This window comes from Sciurus vulgaris (genome assembly GCF_902686455.1).
Source record: "Sciurus vulgaris genome assembly, chromosome: 4".
NCBI classification, from domain to species: domain Eukaryota; kingdom Metazoa; phylum Chordata; class Mammalia; order Rodentia; family Sciuridae; genus Sciurus; species Sciurus vulgaris.
In genome coordinates this window covers 177,422,809-177,443,917 of record NC_136464.1, presented here as the reverse complement: position 1 = coordinate 177,443,917, position 21,109 = coordinate 177,422,809, and the positions used below count along the sequence as shown (strand labels likewise).

Sequence of the window (21,109 nt, the reverse complement as noted above, 5' to 3'; positions counted from 1 at the left end):
TTAGGTCCCACATACTTAAAAAGTGAGATCCTACAGTACTTGTCTTTCTGTAACTAGCTTATTTCATGTCACAACATGTTCTCCAGGTTCATCCCGGTTGAGGCAAATGGCAGGATTCCATCTTTGCTTCTGATGAATGTCAATCCATTGTCCATATTTTTTTTTTTTTTGCTGAAGATACTTTTTTTTTTTTTTTTATTGTAAACAAATGGGATACATGTTGTTTGTTTGTACATGGCGTAAAGGCATACCATTTGTGTAATCATAAATTTACATAGAGTAATGTTGTTTGATTCATTCTGTTATTTTTTCCCTTCCCCCCCACCCCTCCCACCCCTCTTTACCCTCTATACAGTCCTTCCTTCCTCCATACTTGCCCCCCTCCCTAACCCTAACTCTAACCCTAACACTAACCCTTCCCTCCCCCCCATTATGTGTCATCCTCCACTTATTAGTGATATCATTCGTCCTTTGGCTTTTTGAGATTGGCTTATCTCACTTAGCATGATATTCTCCAATTTCATCCATTTGCCTGCAAATGCCATAATTTTATCATTCTTTATGGCTGAGTAATATTCCATTGTATATATATATACCATAGTTTCTTTATCCACTCATCAATTGAAGGGCATCTAGGTTGGTTCCACAGTCTGGCTATTGTGAATTGAGCAGCTATGAACATTGATGTGGCTGTATCTCTGTAGTATGCAGATTTTAAGTCCTTTGGGTATAGGCCAAGGAGTGGGATAGCTGGGTCAAATGGAGGGTCCATTCCAAGCTTTCTGAGGAATCTCCACACTGCTTTCCAGAGTGGCTGCACTAATTTGCAGCCCCACCAGCAGTGTATGAGTGTACCTTTCTCCCCACATCCTCGCCAACACCTGTTGTTGCTCGTATTCTTGATAATCGCCATTCTAATTGGGGTGAGATGGAATCTTAGGGTGGTTTTGATTTGCATTTCTCTTATTACTAGAGATGTTGAACATTTTTCCATATGTTTGTTGATTGCTTGTAGATCTTCTTCTGTGAGGTGTCTATTCATTTCCTTAGCCCATTTGTTGACTGGATTATTTGAATTCTTGGAGTAGAGTTTTTTGAGTTCTTTATAGATTCTGGAGATTAGTGCTCTATCTGAAGTATGATTGGCAAAGATATTCTCCCACTCTGTAGGCTCTTTCTTCGCATTGCTGATAGTTTCCTTTGCTGAGAGAAAGCTTTTTAGTTTGAATCTATCCCAGTGGTTGATTCTAGCTTTTATTTCTTGTGCTATGGGAGTCCTGTTAAGGAAGTCTGGTCCTAGACCAACAAGGTGAAGATTTGGACCTACTTTTTCTTCTAGAGACATATGAATTGCCTAAACTGAACGAGGAGGACATAAACAATTTAAATAGACCAATTTCAAGTACTGAAATAGAAGAAGTCATCAAAAGCCTACCAACAAAGAAAAGTCCGGGACCAGATGGGTTCTCAGCCGAGTTCTACAAAACCTTTAAAGAAGAGCTCATTCCAATACTTCTCAAAGTATTCCATAAAATAGAAGAGGAGGGAATCCTCCCAAACTCATTCTATGAAGCCAATATCACACTGATACCTAAACCAGACAGAGACTCATCAAGGAAAGAAAATTTCAGACCAATATCCTTAATGAACATCGACGCAAAAATTCTCAACAAAATTTTAGCAAATCGCATACAAAAACATATTAAAAAGATAGTGCACCATGATCAAGTGGGTTTCATTGTCCATATTTGCCACGTTTCCTTTAGCCATTCATCTGTCAACAGACGTGTTGTTTCTCTCTCATGGCTATTATGAAGTATGCTATAATGAGCATGGAGATGCAGATATATCTTTGACATAATGATTTTTCTTCCTTTGGATATACATATTAGGTCATATGGCAGTTGTATTTTTAATTTTTGGAGGAACTTCTATAATGATTTTCATAATTTCCTAATCAATTTACAGTCCCACCAGCAATGTCTATACATTCCCTTTTCTCCACGTCCTTGCCAACATACATTTTGACTTTTTATAAGGGCCATTCTCACAGGTGTGAGGTGATATTTTATTGTGGTTTTGATGATTAGTGATAGTCTGCACCTTTTTATATACTTATTGACCACTTGCATATCTTCTTTGGAAAAACAAATGTCTATTCAATTAGTTTGCTCATTTTTTATTGGGTTATTTTATTTTTAGTACTTAGTTGTATGAGTTATTTTTACATATTTTGGCTATCAGCCCTTTATTGTTTATATGTCTTTCAAATATTCTCTCCCATTCTGTAGTTACCTTTTCATTTTCTTGACTCTTTCCTTTCCTGTCTCAGAAACTTTTAATTGGACCTGGTCCTGCTTATTTTTCTTTCTTTTTGCTCTTGCTGATTGTACTTCTGGTGTCATACTGGAAAAAAAAAAAAAAATCACTGTGAAGCCCAGGGTCATGGAACCTCTCAGCCTCCGGGCTTCAGCTTGAGTCTTCATGCTATTTTAGGTTGATTTTTGTGTCTGTGGTAAGATTAGGATCCAATTTCATTTTTTTGTATGTGGATAGCCAGTTTCTCCAGTACCGTTTATTAAAGAGCTACCTTTCTTCTCGTTCTGTATCCTTGATGCATTTTTTATTGGTTCTTTTTAGTTGTTCCTGGCAGTGGAATCTATTTTGATATACATGTATGAGCATGGAGTATATCTAATTAGGATCCCAGTCCCGTGGAAGTAAGCGATGATGGGATTCATTATGGAGTATTCATATACATATGCAGGAAAGTTATGTCAGATTCATTCCACTGTATTTAGATTATTTTCTTAATTTCTTTTCTGGATATTTTTTTGAGGCAAGACCTGATCTTCTGGAGTCTCCACACTTTACCTTCTTCTGCCATTTACTAAGTACCACATGTTCAAGAGACCCTGAGCTAAAACTAGTAACCCAAGTGGAGTTTCCAACATTTAAAAAACAGCCTCATAGATACAAAAGAGGTCAGTAAAGATATTAAATTCTTTGGCACATGGACATAGTTTGCAAAGAACTGTGACAAACAGTGTATAACACAGCAAAAAACAACCCCTATTATCCATTGAATAGTGGGTTCAGCTCCTGCTTCTGCAAACTACTGAGTGGGGCTACTCACGGAGACCTCTTTGAAGTTCAGTTCTTTATTTTTAAACAGGAAAATAATACATTATCTATCCCTATTTATTGAGAAGTACATTATATATCTTTAAATGCTACATAACAATGAGCTACTGTTATTTTTATTCATTTGAGCCCACGCATGTAACCAAGTAGAAGAAAGCATGATCATTTCTACTCAGCTTTTATTAACTCCTAAAAAACATCCAGATATTCAACATTGCAGACACAGAACAAAGTAGATTTCTATAATTGTTGCACAAATATAGGAAGAATTTTGAAGGAAATAGAATTGTATTTTTTTAAAGTTGATTGGGGCGATGCTGATGGGTGAGGATCCAGGCCATTTTGTCTTTGGCATCTGATTTAATGTAAACTATGCAGAATGGAAACTGGACTTCAGTGAAGACTGGTCCTTTTACCAACATTCTATGAGTTTTCTGGGCCCACCTTCTGAGTTGGAAGAACCTCTGCAGCAGCTTTTCCACATCTATTAACCTTGTTCTTAGTGGGAGGAAATCATGTAAAATCACAGGTCAAAATGGGGTAGAATGTTAGGAATCACTGAATGTAAATCTCTCATTGAATATTAAATTAATTTCTCTGAAGATTTATTGAGAACCTACTATGTAACAGAATCTGTTCGACAAAGGTCTATCATTAACCCTCTGCCTTGAAGCTCATCATTTTAAAGGAATAAAATCTCATTGCTAATAAATCCATATGACATGAATATGATCATGTAGACCTTCCAAGAGAATTTTTCTAGTTTTTATATTATTTTAAGAGTTCTATTTCATAGGTTGTTTGGTTCCATGGTTTTTAAATATCATTTATCACACCTTAAGAAGCGTCTTTCCTTCTTTCCAACCCTAGTGTAATTTAGGACAAACTTTGTGAACAGAGGTACACTGGAAATGCATACATAAATAACAGTTTTTAAAACCAAAACCTTTAACATTTACAGTCTAATCAATTTTGTTGTTTAATAGAGCCAGTGACTTTGAAATTCTTGTAAACAAGAGGTTTCATTTCAGGGACAGTTAGATCTCTTAGGAGGCGACTAGAGGAAGTACAGAACATACTGCCACTTGTGGAAGACTAGTTGACACTATAACAGCAAAACTGCAAAACAGATTGGAGGAGGAAAAATCTTTACTGTTGGAAGTTTAAAATGGCTGTAGAAATCAGAACAAAACGTCTAGCAGAGGAAGATGCCAGACGTCTTAGCTACCCAAGAAGAAGCCACCTGCTGCTGTGGCCCATCTGAATCACAGGCAGCAGCCCAGACTGCAGGAGGTTCCCAACTTTGGGCAGGTGGACCCAGGACGCAGAAGCCTTGGGGTTGCAGGCGAGTGCTGAGCAAAGCCCATGACCCAGGAAGCGCCACCCACGCTGTGGAGCTGAAGCGCACGTTCAAGAGCAATCGCTTTCTGTCCGAGCTCCAGTCATGTGTTGCATTTAAAAAAATCGTGGTAGAACAAACCAAATCATAAAGATGATCACAAGTTAATTAAGGGAGATGTTTAGATTTAGCAACCCATTCAATTAGTGCCAATGTCAGCCTGATTAGCTGCGGAGGCCTCACTACATTCTGAAAGAAGGGCAGATGCTCTACCCTTAAGAAAGAAACCTCTGGGAATCCTTTGCCTTAAAGCCCCCAGATTCATTGTTCCCTTGTCACTCTGTTTCCCCGCTCAGGTGTCCATTCTCTAAACCCTTTTTGCTATCGTCATCTTATTACTGTAGCTCTAATGTCCCATCCTTTTGCCATTTCTGTGCTTTTTGAAAATCCCAGGAGAGGGCTGGGAAGATAGTTCAGTCAGTAGAGAGCTTGCCTTACAAGCACAAGGCCCTGGGTTCAATCCCCAGCACTGCAAAAATTAAAAAAATAAATAAATAAATAAAAAGTGTGTGTGTGTGTATATATATATATATAAATTATTATTATATATATAAATTCCCCCTTCAAAATCCCGGGGGAACGAGGGTGCAGCTCTGCAGGTCACCCAGGATGGTTCCTAAGTCGGCACTGCACTTGCAGGCGTCGTCAGCTCTCAGCTAAGCTGGGTGGAACACACATGTCCTTAATTCTTCCATGTGTGCGTGATGAGCCCTCGATTCCTAGATTTTCTGCTTCAACCTTGAAGCTCAGCCCTTGCTTTAGCTACCCCAAGTCCTTCTCAGCAACATACCTGCCAGCTCTGGCTGGCACCCTGCTAGCCTTCACGGAATCAGGCTTCTGCTGTGTTTGGCTACGGGATGAGACTTTGTCTCGGATGGGCAAAGCATGGAGGTGGGAGCATATTGTCTAGTTCGGCATGGCCGCTGGTCCTCCTGGAATCCTCCACTTCTGTGTGCATCAGGATTCAGGATCAGCTGAAAAGGATCAAGCTGAGGAAAGAAGGGTACTAAAACAAGTTGAGGTAAGTAAGCCATTCACAAGGAATGAAGTCCTCGAACCCCTGAACAGAGGACCAGCTAAAAGGGTAAGCTAATGACAAAGCTGTTTTCTGAAGGTTTCGTCACTTTGGGAAGGTTGGATTTTCTAAATCAACTCTCTCAATGAAGATCATGGAAGAAGCAAGTGTATAAGTAATAGAGTGGTTTCTAAAAATCTCATCTACCATAATGAAAAACAATGTTAACAATGGCATTACCTAACTTAAATGTTGACTGATGGAAGTTTAAACACATATATAATTTTGCTTTTTCAGTAATGAAAAATCATATCCTACATTTTCCAAAACCTCAGTCATGTGCCATCAGAATAAATTTCAAATTTAAATGAAACTGCCCATTTTCTAAAAAGTCCTTCATGATATTAAATCAGTAGAGTCAGAAAAGCAATTAGAAATATAAATGATTAATACCAGAGTCTGAAGAAGCTGTTGAACCAGAAATGACTTGGACATACCAGTCACTGCACCCAGATTCTGAAATAGGTATTGGGGACTTTCAGAGAAGACAGGAAATCATGACATTGCCAGTTATCTTCTGGGATTACTAGTTCCAATTTCAGTACAAAAGTTATTCCAAAGAGAGAGAAGGAGAGATCATTTGGTAGAAGTAAAATCAGGAAGATGAAAATGCTTGATTTTGATAAAGAAGAGTTTAAAAAAGACATATTCAGCATGAAAACCCTTCAGATTGCCCTAGCATGTTACATCCAGGGCTTTTATAAACAAATAATCAGAAGAAAATTAGGAGAAGAAATTAGGAGATATTTGTTCTTGATTCAGCTTTGTCACTATTCTTTCTGGGTCTCGTCTCAATTAATTTATCTTTCAAATGGACAGAATGAGAAGAAAGTTTGACCACATTGATCTGAAATGTAATGCTTCCATGCTTATTTGTCAGATCTTTGTGTATTTTAGGACTGTAGGAGCTGATTTCATTGCTTCCAACAAGTCTTCTTTAAGCTGTTTAGGCAGAGGATCATCAAAATAAAGATGAAAGATATAGACTGTTTTTGTTTATCCCTGATCTCAAACATCAGAATAATTTAAATTAGAGACTTGCTCTCAAAGGACATACATGCATGTATACACACACACACACACACACACACACATACACACACACACACATCAGTGGAAGAGCATTTAGTGCTCGATGCTGGCAGGAATTACCAACTGTCCCTGTGGTTGCAGCCCAACCTATACCTGCTGGACCAGAAAGTTCACAGCATGACTGGTCATCAGGTGGTGTCCTGGCCTGGGATGACAGCAGCTAGACTTGGTCTCAGACTACTCTAAGAAGTGTGTTGACACCAAACTGTATTTTTTATTCAGAATTATTGTGCTTTTTTGATTCTGAAATATCAGGCCTGGACAAATGCAGTTGAATCTACTCCATACAAACACTTTCTGCTGTAGAGTATCTTTCTTTCTTTTTAAATGATAAAAAATAAGCCCATGAATACATATCTAATATTTACAAGTAACTGCTTACAAAATAACATGAAGACCATCCACAGGGAAAAATTCAGGGAATAAATTAGAACTAACTAGTGTTTGCTATTTTTAAAAAATCTATTCAATGTATTGATTTTCCTGTCAAGACAATACAAGCTGAATATACCTAATCATTTCCTTCAATTTCCTTCCTCAATGCTTTGGTAATCCACAATGATGAATTTCCCCACATAATACACTGCTATCAGATGAATCTATTTTCTAAACTATGCAACCCTAAGCCAAGACTCTCCTTACATATTCATCATTTTGGTTGGCAAGACAAACAGAAAGATAAAGTTTAAGATCACACTATAGTGTATTTTTCCAATTACAGAATTTGGGAAATAAACCTGAGCAGTAAGCACCTTCAGAGATTCAGGAATTATTTCAGCAGCAGGGTGCAAATTGAGCAAAACAAACAGAATAGTCAGTACATCGCGCCATGGCTGGGCATGCCCTGGTCACTGCAGCGTCTGCATGTGTGTGTGTGCGTGCAAGTCATGAATGTGTGATAACAACAGGAATGAAAACAAGAGGAAATAAAAGGATTAATTTGGGGGTGCTTCAGCCCATCTGACCCCATACCCATGATGTACTGGGTATATCCACATCTTCATGCATTATTAATCAGATGAATGGACAGAGTGGGCATGAATGAAGAAAAGAGAATGTCAGTTAAAAGCTTCAACTTAAACTAATCCACCCAGAGATTTCCCTTGGACTTATATAAAACCAATATTTGCAGGATGGCAAGAATGAGGGCTAAAAATAAAACTGCATTTCATCTAGGCCTTATTCCATTCCAGCCTCCTGAGAATCACTAGGGAATATTGATGTAGCTGGGTTACTTCTGTCTCGTAACACAAAGGTATGAACATACTCAATAATCAACTGCATGGCACCCATTCTACCAAGCAATTCAGACTGATAATTAGGAAAATCATGAAGTCTGGTAACTCCTGAAGCATAATATATAGAATTCTACAGATTTACTAAGAATGAAGAAATACCCTAGAGACTGATGCCTGCCCCAGAGCATCATGATGTTCACAAAAGCTTAGCTCTGTAGGAATTTGGGTATCAGAGGACAGTTCTTCAAAATAATTTATTTCCAGAATAAAGTAAAATTGAAGAACTTTGTTTCATCACCTGGAGCTTAAATCACATGATGACTTAAGCTGTTCCTGTTTTCAGATGACACTTAATGACAGTGTGAACCTCGTCGAGGTATTTAATTTCTCTGGGATTATTTCTCTCCTGTTAAAATGCAGATAATAGTGTCTTCCTCCCAGAGTTAATGCAAAAATATAATGAAACTAGTTGTATGAAAGAATTTGCTGAGAGCCGGACAATGAGATCTCTGTTAAGGTGAATTTCTTTTCTCTGAGATTCTGTACTCTGAGTCTGGGAGCCACGCCATGGGGAACTGGCCACACTTGTCTCACCTCAACCAAAGAATGATAAGTTCAGCATTACAGACTGATGTCTCAGCTCAAACTGCAGCTGACGGCCGGACACCTCCATCCCTGCCTGGCCACACCTGTAGCACAGAGGCCACAAAGAAAAGGGCGAAGTCTCCCCCCACCCGACCTTTCCTGATAAACCCCACCAGCTACGCAGCCAAAACTGCCCAATCGCCTAACTTCCTCCACATCCTCACAGGCTAGGAAAGAATGCAAAACGTGGGGAGAGGAAAATAGAGCAGAAGTGGGAGGAGCAGGTGAGGTGAAGTGGGAAATTAGATTCCAGGAAGGCCACCGTGGAGACCCCTGCTCAACCACAGCGACTCTGAGCCTGGATAATGCACAGGGGCTGTTAGCTTACAAAGGGACACAGTGTCAGCTGGGGGCTGTTCCACATCCTGTCATCATAGCCCCACTCACGGTGACCTGGTCCAGCTCGCAGGACCCTGACAATCACTGTCATGGATCTGTCAGCCTTGCTTGAAAACCAGAATCAAGGTTAGGGGTATAGATCTGACAAGGAGAGTATATTCATATTTTAAAAGGGGGGTGGTACTATATCAGCAAATTACAAACGTAACTGTCATATACATCCTGATCTATTATTCCCTTTTTCTTCTTATCTAAATTGAAAAATTTACATTTGGCTTGCCAATGGTCTTTTATGCTCACAATGTCTAAAAACAAACTTGATGACTTCTTTTATGTCCCCCACTTCAATAAATGGCAAAACAGTCACCCAGACAACCAGACGAGAGGCCACGACTGCAGCACCCAGGTACCTGAAACCATCACTGGCGCCCTGTTGCCTTTAGCACAGACCCTGGTTCTGCAGCACAGTAAAGAGCTGTGCCATGTTATTTCTCACTACCTTTACCTTTTACCATCCCGCCCCTTCCTAGTTCGTTCTGGTCACTTCAAACCAATTCTAACACCAGGCACAGATCCCACCCCTCCGTTCCTCGCGCCTGGGATGCCCTTCTCATATTTCATGACTTGCAAAACCACCTTTCAATGTGAAATCCCACACGTGGTGTGATCCAACAGCATCCTGCAGCGCAGGAGCCGTGCATCACCACCTCTGTGAAGAGTCACCTCCACCTAATTAAAATGCCAACAGGCCCTCAGTATACATTCGAAGCCACTCGAGAGTTGCCAACTATATTAATACTGTTGTGTTGATAATGATGATAATGAAGAATACTTACATATATAATGGATAAGGGAAAAAACAAGACAGAGAACAGTGTTCTCCAAATGTTTAGGAAATCCTCTGGAGCACAGGATCATCAGAGGAGGGAAATCCTCCTGCAGTGGCAAGTTTTAGCAGCCGGCTTTCCCCAGGCTTTGAGGCCACATGACTGCAATTACACAGGGCAGCACTTCCATCTTCTTTTGCTGGCAAACTTTCAGATCAGAGCAGCTTTCTCTCCGTCTCCATGCACCCACCAGGCCGTGGGGCTCAGTGATGCATATGCAGATGTCTCTGCCTTCTGGATTGTCAAACACAACTGGACTGAGAATCCGAAACTGCAGTTTTGATAAGTGACACTCTTTCATACAACTCTGACAGCATTTGTGTTGGGCTGTTGTTCAGTTCACCATCGGCTATTCTGATAGAAGTCTTTCTTTTCTTGGCATTTAGATCATGAGCTCCATAAAGTGAAGGATCATATTTGTTTCTTTTACTGATGGAACCAGCAGCCCAGCTGTTGCCCAGACCCTGGCGAATAGTATCTGCTCCATTAATATTTATGGCATAACATTTTGAATCCATTTGTTGATATTCAGTTCGAGCTATCTTTTCCTACAGGAAAATGCTGTGTCAATCCTATCAAAGAGTAGGTGCATAGAAACATCACTGACGCTGCATTATACTAAGTTTGGTAATCCACCAATGTGGTGTCCTGACAGAGCAGGTGTGTTGCTCTTATGTCCTCAGAGTTGCGCTGAGTGGAGATCTGGAGCTAATGGTCCTCTTTGGTGAGGAGTCAGACTAATTTTAAGAGAGTGAGTTGGCTTCCATCCTTGGCCCACTCACTTTGGCCTTTGCATATGTGTGAATTCTCCAGAGTTTCCCAGGTTACTTGTAGGAGCTCTGGGAAGACCTGATGCTTAGAGAGAAACATTCCGTTTCTTCCACAGTGTCTGCAGGAATCGGAATCAATCTGGACAACAGGGAACAGCCTTTTTATTTAAAATAGGACTGAGAGGGTGCCTTACCTGAACAGAAGTCATCGGAATACCGGTCATAGACAGCTCTGCAGTCCCTCTCGTCACACTCACAGGTGTCCCCGTGAATGTCTCCCCAGTCCCCAGTCGGATCGACGTCGTGGCAAGAACATTCACCACACACACAAGTGCCTGGGTGGGAAAAGGAATTTTACACAGGTCCAGTCAAGAGGAACCAGGAAAGAAGACATCTCCCGTGCTGCTGTTCTTCCTGTTGCCTCTTTTACATTTGGAAAATATACATTTCAGATAAATAATGTTCTAAAGAGGAAAATCACCATCTGAATTTGGCAGCAGAGATTCCTAAGAAATAAACAACAGCTATCATCTTTAATTAACTGAGACTGTGGGACATGCCATTAACACTGTGTTAGTTTCTCTCAAAGAGAATGCCACAACAATTAGCATAAAGCCATCTTTTCCCTCTAGAAGCTTATAATCAATCTCTTTGACAAAAATAAAACTAGTGAAAGAGAAAATAGCACACATTGAAAGCAGGAGCACTAACATTTTGTAAACTAGGACATACATGTGCATGAGTTTAGGAGGGAGGGATCAGTGTGGGCTGGAGTCACTAGAAACAGAAGACCTGGAGGTACAAAGGAGGGGGCATCCCAGGAGACAGGAGACTGAAGGATGCAGGAAGGTGGTGGTGGGCATGGGGATCGCCATGTCCCAGAAAAGACTGAGAAGTCAGTTTGCTGGATTGGCTGAGTTCAGGTCATGGAGGATGCTAGAGATCAAGTGAGAAGTGGACCTCAGTCACTGGGACATGTGCATAGGGAAGGGCCTCAGTGTGACTTGTATTTACTTTGCAGATTATCAGTAATCATCGTTAGGGCAATGGCTAGTCATTTGGGATCAAATAAGTTATATTCCTTTCTCCATATCTCCCCCTCTTTATATCAAAATAAGTACTAGTTGAATTAAAGATCTAAATGTACAAAATAAAACCAAAAATATGAAAAAAATTCTTTATTCCAAAGCAGAATTATTTAAAGTATAGAAAGAAATAGACTTAACCTCATCAAAATCCAGATTTTTGGTTGGGAAAAAGAACTTAAAAAAAAAGACTAAAAAAACTGAAACAAATAGTCCATATGTATGCAAAACATAAGAGCACTTTCACAAACAAATATTTCTTAGGAATCAAGACAAAAAGTTTAAATTCACCTAAAGTAAAATAGGCAAAGGCAAGAACAACCCAGGAAATTTCACAGAGAAGGAACGATCAACATGAGCAATGATTACTAAGAGCTGGCTGAGAGCTTTAAACAGTGGCGAGCTGGGGTTACTCCAGATGCTTGGCTGCAGAGGCAGAAAGAACTGCTAGAACCCAGGGGTGGTGCAGGGTGGGGCAATGGGCATCTCCCATTCTGAAGTGCACAACAGAGCGTCAACTCTGGGTGACACCTTGGTGGTATGCACTCTAGATGTGTGCTATTGTCCAGCGAACTGTCCACTTCAATCAATGCTTCTGACGGAAAGGAAAAACACACCTCAGGAACACAAAATGGGATTATGTTACTGAAAGACTGCTGGTGACTGAGTATCAAGCAGTGAAGAATGAGTGTGGTAATAATGTGTGTGTCAGGTGGACTACCGAGCACTCATTTAGGAGCAATAATCAGCTTTTTGCTCTATGAACATGCAAAGATAAGCACATGTCACTAAATGAGTGGAAGCAAACTACAAATTGGTATGTATAGCATGATTCAATTTTTGTGCCTACTAAGAAGAAATATGGAGTAAGTAGTCATATTTATTAGGAGGCTGTTATAGTTTTGACATGAGTTGACCCCCCAAAAGTTCACGAGTGATAACAATGCAAGAAAGGTTAGAGGTGAAATGATTGGGTTATGGGAGTTTTAAACCAATCAGTGCATTAATTCCCTGATAATGATTAACTAAGTGGTAGTTATAGGCAGGTCAGGTGTGGTGGGTGAGGGGGACCCTGGGGTATATATCCTTGGCATATATATTTTGTCCTTTTTGAGTGGACTCTTTCTCTGCTTCCTGGTCATGTCCTGAGCTGCTTTTCTCTGCCACATTTTTCTACCATGATGTTCAGCTTCACCTCAGGTTCCAAAGAATAAAGTCAGTCATGTATGGACTGAGACCTCTGAAATCGTGAGCCCCAAAATAAATTTTTTCTCCTCTAAAATTGTTCTTGTCTGGTCTTTTGGTCCCAGCAGTGAAAAAGCTGACTAAATGCAGAGGGGAGGGGAAGTCACACAAATGAATTTGAAATTAAAATTTTAATAATAATTTAAATCAATAAAAACAGAAAAGTCATGTACCAAAATACAAAAGGATGCTATATCTGGATGTTAAGAAGATGAGTCATTTTTGTTTTCTCCCTTGTACTCTATCACCTGGATTTTTAAAAAATAGATATACTCTGCTCTCATAACAGTATAGATGATGCAGGACAGGGACCACCAGCCATGCAGCTGCAAGGGGGAAGTAGTTCCTCAGGCCCAGCATGTAAGCGTGAGTGTGCTGGGTGGGTGATCTAGGACGTTTCCCCAGCCCCAGATGGCTGTGCCTGCAACGTGGTATTCTTGGTGCATGAAGTTGGGCTACAAATGAACCCAAGGTGAGCGTGAGCAGGGACCAGTGTCTCTCTCCTTCCTAGGGAGGTGGTGATAAGAAAATGTGCCAGAGCAGACAGGAGCCATGCCTTCTGAGAGAAAAGGCCCATCTCAGCACTCAGCCTTCCAGTACCCCTGAGCTTCCTGAGCTAGGAATCTCACTTAGGGGAGCGAGCTGCTTCTCATTCTGCTTTTGCCAGGTCTAAAAGGAGAAGGTTCTAAGCATGGGCCAGAGGAGGCAGGACCATGCAGTGGTGGCCTAGTGACCTGCCACTCAGACCCACACAGCTCTGTGGCAGAGCCAGACCCTAACCATAGCCCAACCTCCCTGGCCTCCTTCCCCTCCTGGTTCAACATCAGCTCGAGCTTCACACACTGACAAAATGGGGCCCATGGATCCTATCAAACCAAAATGCCTCTATACATTAAGAGAACCATGAAGTGAATTAATATGATATACAGTAAGATTACACAAGGAGAGGGCTCTTTATGAGGTTTTGCTCCAAGTATAGGATTTTTTACTTCCTTTTTCTATTACAGAACTGTGGCACATGTAACTCTTCTCTCAATTTTTAGAAGGTTGTATAGCAGAGCTTTTCGTGTAAGCATGATCTATTACAACAAATCATTTGTTTATGGAAATTAAAACAGTAGTTTTCCAGCAATCTAGAATTTTATTATTTTATAAAAGGAAATACAGTTATTATTTATGCCTTGAGATAGGCAATGGTCAGGCATGGCTCTCGTTTATCTACCTCAAATGGAAAAATAACAAGGATTTCAAAAACTGTCTAACACATTTGATTTTATATCAAGTCCAAAAATTTTTGAATTATATTTTATCAATGTGAATGTATTTTTAAAATTCCTACTTCAGATCAAATCTAAATTTCATAAGGCTTTTGATGAGTAGTTTCTATATGTATTGTATTCCATCTCACATTCTTATTGCATATGTAAGTTAAATTCGTCTACATCAATTCTACATTTCAGCCAAGACTTCCATTTACCCATAATTAAGATGAGAGGGTTTTCTGAATTCTCTCTGGATAATTAGATGCTCATGCTGTTGATGGTTCTGTTAGTCAAGAGACATTTAGCAGAAGTATCTACAAGAATTGCCTTTTAGCTGTACTGTTCTATTTCTGGATGACCGCCAAAGAAATTACTGTCCCTATGTCAACTATTTGTTCAGTGAAGCTTAAAGAATGACAGCAACTTTCTTATCTTTCTGTTTTCTGCTCAGTAAAGAACAAGAAAGAGAAGATTGTTGGTAAGCACTGATTTACATCAAAGCAAATGATATAGAGGATGACTCCCTCCCACGCTGGAGGAAATACAGGGAGGTGTTAACAATTAAGAGCTCTGTTTGCCTCCCAATGATGTAGTAACATGTATGAGTGACACACCTCTGTTACTGCAGACTCTGCCATCTGGAGCTGTGCATCTTCGCTTGCTTTCCCAGGGGGGGATGTCGCACTGGAATTCACATTTGTCTCCATGCCAACCAGCCTCGCAGTAACAGTTTCCACAGTAACACTTCCCATGGCCTTTACCCAAAAGAATTTTATACAGTGAGGAAAAAAGCAACTTTTCAAAGCAGTATTAGCTTTCCACCTCTTCCCAATCATTTTTGCCTTTTAAAATAATATGAACTCCATATTCCTTACTTAAAATAATCAAATTATATAGTTTTCCTCCAAAACATCATAATTGCACTTCTACCAGCATAACTATGTAAATAAAGTAAGCCAATGTGTCCTTCAGCTTGGCCTACACAGAGAGAAGACCAAACCAAAAAGTATTTCAAAAGAAATGACATGAATGACTATGAAAATTTATTACTTTGCCATCTCAAATGCATGCATCAAACTCCAATGAATGTAGGCATTCACTCCAAGGGCCATTTCTTTAATTAGTTACTGAAGTAGTTTATTTGAAATCAACTACCAAGGAAACAATGCTGCATATTTACTTAGATAAACATTATTAATGACTGAACCATTTTTAAGCCAGAGGAAATATTCCATCTTTCCATTCAACTGTGTCACACGAGCTGTTGTGTTCTCCCACGTGGAAAAAGGTTTCTGGCTAAGTCAGTGTTGAGTCCTGATTTAGACCAATAAAATACTGTGGGCCCTCATTCTCACAATCCAATTCCTACCCTGTGTCAAGGACACACAAAGGACAGATGAGGACATCGAAGTCTTGGGTGCAGGGGCCACTGTTCAGCTCTCTATGCCTCTTACCCACTCACGCATGTACCCGTCCACCATCCATAATGAATGGCTTTGTCATTACACCCTCCATGCATGTTCAGTCAGCCTTCCACACTTCCCAAAGATGCCATTTGTCCCCAAATCACCTCTGGCGCCCTCTCTTCTCTGTGGGTATGCCACCCAAGTATGAATGAACATTCCCATTCATGTTTGGTTTTTCTGTCTATTCTTTCTGTGTTAGAAGAGTTTGGATCTTTTCTGTCTATGGAAAAAGTTTTTGTCCTTCCAGCTTTCTTTTCCTATAGCCAAAAGGACAGGGGATCCATGGAAAACTGACTGGGGAGCAATTTTTCAACCTCCTCAAAGCATATTTTTCATTCTAACACATGGCATCTCCAGTCAACGACAAAAGCATTAGTAGGGCCTGTGAAACTCCCACGAAAGGTGGGAAACACAGAAGAATATTCTGGTCTCCAGTATCATTGGTGTTTAGCAAATGAGACTTCCATCAAACAGATGTACGTTCAAGAGATGGAGGAAGAGAGATGAAGAAAAAAGCACATAGGGATACAGAGAAGAAGTGGACTCAAGAGTAATGCCATTTCTTATCTAAATGAGTTAGCTGACATATCCATAGAAACCTCCTAAACCCATAGACAATGGCCATTTCTACAACACTTTCTAATATTCGATTTGATCCCTTAGACAAATATAAAGGATATTAAATGATTTAAGAAGCAACAGAACATAGTGTTTCTACATTTTTTTATTAACTGAGAGATATCTATATGTGCACACAATGAAATCACATTTACTGCTGTATCACAAACCTCAGGTACTTGAGGATTATACTACAAAAAAGCATGATTGCATTCATTGCTCTTCTTAGAAATCAAGTTTTCAAAACTCTAACAACTTCTTAGGATTATAGAAATTAATAGCTGTGTAATATCATGACATTTTCACATATGGTATTATATATATGTATACTATGTAAGGATAACCATAATACTAGCAAAGAATCATAAAGGTATTTAATCTATACCCACATTCTTTATATATATAATATATTTATATATTATATATATTTATATATAAAATTTAGTTCTGAATTAGGGTTTTATTAAGAAATCATGATGATAAGGGTTAATAAGAAATCAGAAATCATGTAAAACTGTCTGAGAGAGGTAATATTAAACAGATGTTCATATAAGTCAAAACATTGTAACAATACACATTGGGACTACTGATATAAAATGTAAGTTTCAGGACAACACATATTCTGTGCCATAAACATATCTGTGCTTTGTGTAAACTGATAGAGCAAGAGAATCTCTTTTCATATTGCTTCACGGATGGACTGTAGAATTGTCTCTCAACAGATTGGTTTCATTTGAACAACAAATGGAAAGACCTACCATCCTAGACAATGTCACCCCCAGAGGCTGTTTACTAGATTCTGGTTCTGTGGTCAGAGACTGCACCAGGAAATTGCCTACGTCCCAAACAAATGAAAATATTAAGCAGGAAGGATGAGAGTTAAACACTTCCTGTTGTGTTGTTTCAAGTTAAATTTGTGTATTTACACAAGCAAATGGACTGTTTTGATGTTGTTTGTTGGAATACATTGGCCCTGAAGCACACTCCTTTCTTATTTTTTGATCTGTAGTAATTGGAAATCAAATACCAAGATGACAAATACATAATATTTTGGGGGAGAATTATCTAGTTGTTCTAATTATGTTGGACTAAACCCTTTAGGGGAATTTTCTGAGAGACATCTAGATTAAGTCACTGGCTTGGAAAAATGAATCGAAGACATTTGTTTGTGTGGGGTTTCTGTTTTAAATGCTGGTGGGTTGTGTGGCCAGGACAGCAGGGAGAAAGGACTGAACAAACCTAAAGCAGAGTGTCTGGAGGAAGCTACAGTGGGAACAGAAGCAACTGCAAGGGGGACAAGGGACGGTTTGCCACATGCTAGTGACGCTTTCTTGGGCCCTCCAGTGCTTCCTGGCCTTGTTTGATCCTTGTTCTCCCAGGGAAATGCTCCTCTGAAATCACCTTTTCCACATACAGGATTTCATGGATTGGAATCCTGAAATGGGTGTGAGTGAAATACAAGTTTCATAACAGAGGAAGAGTTTGCCCATCTGATGTGATTCTTGCTGCTCTCTGCGTCACGTTGTGCCAGTCAAGGCTACACATGGGAGCTCTGGGCACAACTGTGGGTGGAAGGAGAAGAGAAGAAGGCTCTTCCCACGAGCTCCCAACTGTAAGGCACAAGGCCACTGTGAGCAGTGAGGGGTCAAGGCCATGCTTCAGAGTCAGTCAGATTGGAGTCTAAATTCTACCATGAATGGTGGGAAGACCATGGGTAAACTGTCTAACTTATCCAACGCCCAGTTTCCACATCTGACCCTGTGTATAGAAGTAACCCTTCCCTAGAGTGATGCTCTGAGATACCACATGATGAATCTGAAGATGTGTTGCAGCACTACCACCAGGAAACCCATAAGAATTCGTGCAATAGGAAAACTGCCTGGGAAATGGTGGTGCGTAGAGAAGTTTGCAGAAGACGTGACCTAAGTAGGTGGGGCTGGTGACGTTCTAGGCTAACAGCCTATTGAACTGCCATGTACTCAACAGGACATAAGACTGAAGGTTTATGATTTAAAAACACAATGAAATTAAAATGTACAGTTAAAAGACAGGATAAATGAATATAGTGGCTAAGGTTGGGGCGGGGAGATGACATCCCACTAAAACTACTTCAGAGCCCTACAGATGGCCCACTGCCATAATGATGCAGCTGTCTTCCAGGGACAATCAAGATTCACATTTAAAAAGCACTAGCCCACTCTAAATGCTTTAGGCTAACTCTCTTCCGTGTTCAAAATGAAACAGTACAACGGAGCAGAAACGTATGTGAAGATAAAAGTACGATAAAGTCACTTTAATTAATTTCTACAGTTAATATACATACCTCCACATATCTCTTCTGTTTCGTCATCTATGCATTCTCTGTCATCACACTCACAGAATTTACCATACACAAGTCCACTTCCATCTGAATCGTCACACTTACACCTGCCACAGTGACATGTACCTAAACCGTTAAAATAAAGAAAGATTGTTTATTATATGTATGTAAGTTATAGCTAATGAAGTTCTGTCTTGTTTCTTTCAAGTGAATAGACAAGTCAAGTCAATTTGGTATTCCAATTTTGTATTTCTGTGGTTACAATGAGGTAGAGAATAAGCTATTCCTTTTTGAGATTGTCACGGCACAGTAATTACATTTTATGTCATGCAGCTATTATTATTGACCTCTAATAGTTTAATGAATGTAATTTGACCTCTCCAGTGCAGAGCTTCTCCCTTCAACTGATGCATAAATGAGTATCTTCTGATTACACCTGGGTCTGAAGTGAACTAAAGCAGAAAATTTGAAACACTGTGAGGAAAGTAACTTTGCTTATCTTTCTCACCAGTATTTATCCAATGCTTTGCATAATGTTTGAACATACTATTTATGTAATAATATTTTTGTAATTAATTTCTTATGAAATGCATGAATGAAAAGCATATACACCTCTGATAAGTTCATATCCTCAGCCTTAACTTATACCTTTGTTCTTAATGACAATAAGACCCAGTGAGTTTTCTTAGGCATAGATTCCTGGAATGTCCCAGAATCTCGAGGCAGCTCAGAGTGAGAGGCATTAAAGTCATTTGGTCTACCACATTGTGATTCTGCAGTTCTGAAGATTTGATTACATCCCCCAAGAATATTTAACTGACAGTAATATTACATTCATATGATACCAGAGATAGGATGTCTACTTAAGAAATGTTTACTTTAATATATATTCCATGTTTAATTGGCTCTCACAGCTATTACCAAATAGAATGAAGACTTTATCTCCCATCAGATATCACACTAATTTCTGAAAATCCAACAGTTCAAGTCAGCCACAATCCTCCTCTCAGAGGTAGAAATCAATATGATAAAATAGAGAAGTGCAAAGTGTTGCAAAAGCACATAGCAAGGGGATTTGGCTGAGACCTGGAGGTCAAAGGGAGAGTTCCACAGGAGGTTGTGGAGAACTGAGAATCATTTTTAAAAATCGCTAAGAGAAGTGAATAGTGAAGAGGCTTGGTTCCAGCAAGAGATGATAGCAAAGGCTCAGCAGTAGAGGAGGATAAAAGATGGGAACAAACTGCACAGAACTTGAGTTTACAAAATGACATGAAAAGTGTATAAGGTAACAAAAGGGGTAGTGGATGGAAGTTGTATAGGTTATGCTAAAGAATTCCAAATTTAATCCAATAACACAAAGCCATAGGAGTCTCAGAAAGGGTTCATGTGACCAGGTGTGCATTTATTCCAAGTACTCTGTGGTCACATGGAGAATACATTGAAATGAGGCAAAAGTGGGTACAAGGAAAAGAGTTAAGAGGCAGTTATATTTGTCTGTAGGAAAGAAGGTAGACACTAAATGGAAAACGACAGTGAGTTGAGAAAGAAGCAAACATATTTGGGGATACTGCAGGAGAAAGAGCACACAACATGCTGTAGCTGATGGGGCGTGAGAAATGAATGATGGGGAGGAACCAAAGATGCTCTTTGCCTTGAGTGACAGGACATTAGTGATTCTGGATGTGGTGCACTGGGAAAGTGTGGGCTCCAGGTTGAGGTAGACACGTAATTGAACTCAGGTTTTAATCCTCTCTGGCTCTGCATTTTTTAGATCACTTTCATTTCTATCTCTCAGATTGCAGATGTGCAAATAAGCTCTAGTTCCTAGAATGCCTATGAAAACCAAGTGATAAATGTATTGCCTGATTATTTTCCTCAAACCATTGCTGTGTCTAGTCCACAGAATGCTTTCAGAAAAATGTGAGTCCTTCTTCTTCCCCCACTAAGGTATTGAGATATTCTTTCTATTCCAAATACTTTCTCCAGACTCACCTTATATTCATGGACCCTAACAATGCTTTTGTTTTTACATCTTCTGTATGATTCTAGGACCCAGATCACTTGCAATTTACTGATTATCTATAAGAGTTTTTCTCTCACAATTGCCTAGAAATGATGATCATGCAGAATTCGACTTTGTTATTTTCTACCTTGAGAATGCTCATGTGAATTTGACTTTAATTAAACATTTTCTTGTGTTTATTTCCTGAAAACTGTTTTAATTTATATAAAAGTTATTTGAAAATAAGTAGATTTTAAATTTCGGGGTGCATTATAATGACCCATAATGGTGAGACTCGCTAGACCATATTTACACACGCACAGAACATAACTTGATCTCTCTCATTCCCCAGGGTCTTCCCTTTCTATCCGCTCCCACTGCCCTTGATTTGCTTGCTTTACTCTACTTATGTCCTGTCTATAATTGTTATTACTACTTTAAATAGTGCATTATAGCTCCATATGCATATATGTGGGGTCCATTTCAGTATATTTGAACATGGACATAGCATAATTTGGTTAT

At 39.6% G+C, this 21,109-nt stretch overlaps 1 protein-coding gene across 1 annotated transcript in view; it reads right to left on the bottom strand.

The window, feature by feature from the left end:
- ITGBL1 (integrin subunit beta like 1) overlaps positions 1-21,109 on the bottom strand; it is a 236,330-nt gene that overhangs the window by 104,509 nt on the left and 110,712 nt on the right. Inside the window, exons 4-6 of the mRNA XM_079138630.1 lie at positions 18,589-18,711; positions 14,796-14,936; positions 10,784-10,924 (exon numbers count right to left, since the gene is read on the bottom strand). Coding sequence (XP_078994756.1) covers positions 10,784-10,924; positions 14,796-14,936; positions 18,589-18,711 — 405 coding nt within the window. The remainder of the gene's footprint in view (positions 1-10,783; positions 10,925-14,795; positions 14,937-18,588; positions 18,712-21,109) is intronic.